The 1,444-nt window shown below is 65.4% G+C and overlaps 1 protein-coding gene across 1 annotated transcript in view; it reads left to right on the top strand.

Annotated features, from left to right (window-relative positions):
• Nucleotides 1-1,444, top strand: part of PCNX3 (pecanex homolog 3) — a 14,886-nt gene that overhangs the window by 8,807 nt on the left and 4,635 nt on the right. The window contains exons 21-23 of the mRNA XM_025214928.1: nt 130-277; nt 607-784; nt 982-1,090. Coding sequence (XP_025070713.1) covers nt 130-277; nt 607-784; nt 982-1,090 — 435 coding nt within the window. The remainder of the gene's footprint in view (nt 1-129; nt 278-606; nt 785-981; nt 1,091-1,444) is intronic.

Below are 1,444 nucleotides of genomic sequence, written 5' to 3'. Positions count from 1 at the left end.
GGTCCCATCCCAGAGGCAGCTGCATCTCTGTTATACTCAGCCGCCGACACCCCCTGCCCCAGAGCTGGCCGTGCCCTAGCATGGGGCCTTGTGTCCCCAGCCCTGATGCCAGCATTGCCCCCCTCCCAGGTGCGGCCCAGCTGATGTGGTTCGAGAAGCTGTACGTCTGGCTGCAGTGTGCGGAGAAGTATGCGCTGTACCCGGCTGTGGTCCTCTACGCTCTCACCCTGGACGCCCAGGCTGCCAGCGCCCCCCAGCCCGGCACCCCCTGCCTCTAGTAGGTACCCCCACACCTGCCCACCCCGCAGCTCCTTGCCCCCCACCCCTGCCTGGGGGGGGGTGCTCAGGGCCCAGTCCTGGGACCGGAGCCTCAAACGGGCCTATCTCAGTTGTCCCTGTCTTTTCCTTCGTTCTTGGGGGGCAGCTTAATACTAACACAGCAGGGAAGGGGCTCCCCACTGTATGTGCCTCCACCTGGGCAAACTGGAGTCCAGGGGTGTTGGGGCGGGGGGGGCAGGGACAAGATGAGGTGGGGGTCAGTCAGGGGGGTGGGGGGATCAGTTTTGGGGGTCCTGGCCCCCATCTCACCCCCCCCTGCGCCCACAGCTGCCGTGCCCTGCTGCTGACCGTGGCAGGGATGAAGCTTCTGCGCGGGGCGTTCTGCTGCCCCCCCCAACAGTGCGGGACCCTCTGCCTCACCGTCCTCTTCTTCCGCTTCGACTGTCCCCGCTGCTCTGAGGGCTTCGTGCTCGACTACTTTCTCATGTCCATCGTCTGCAGCAAGGTGGGGCGGGGGTCTCCACCCCACACATGCACCCTCCAGGCCTCACTCCCTCCTACAGCAGGGAGAGAAGCCAGGCATCCGGGTTATCAGTACCCCCCCCGGCTCTCACCCCCCAGCGCTCGCTTTATTCCTAGAGCTGGGAGGAACCCACGTGTCTGGGCACCATGCTGACCCCCCACCCCCTTCCCTCCCAACAGCTGTGGGACTTGCTGTACAAGCTGCGCTTCGTGCTCACCTACATCGCGCCCTGGCAGATCACCTGGGGCTCTGCCTTCCACGCCTTCGCCCAGCCCTTTGCCGTGCCCCGTATCCTGCCTGTCACCAGGGTCTGGGGGGAGCTTGGAGGGCCTGACTGGGGGGCGGGTCTGGAAGTCCATGTCCCCAAGCAGTCGGTTTGCATGAGGCAGGTTGGGGGCTGCAGTTTGAGGGCAGCCTTGTTGGGGGTTTCCATGCCCCTGAGGGATGTGAGGGTGTCTTGGGGCGGTCCCATGCACCTGTGGATGTGTGGGGTCCCACTGGGGTTTGGGGGTGTCAGGCTGGGGAAGCATTGTGGAGGTACTGCAGGGGAGGGGGGGGTTCAGCTGTGGTTTGGGGTTGGGGGGTCTGAGGAGAGTCTCTACCTCTGGGGGTGTTGAGGGTCCAGCTGGGGAGGGCCCTAGG

This window comes from Alligator sinensis, unplaced genomic scaffold, assembly GCF_000455745.1.
Source record: "Alligator sinensis unplaced genomic scaffold, ASM45574v1 scaffold1302_1, whole genome shotgun sequence".
In the NCBI taxonomy this organism is placed as follows: Eukaryota; Metazoa; Chordata; order Crocodylia; family Alligatoridae; genus Alligator; species Alligator sinensis.
This window is presented reverse-complemented; position numbering and strand designations above follow the sequence as displayed.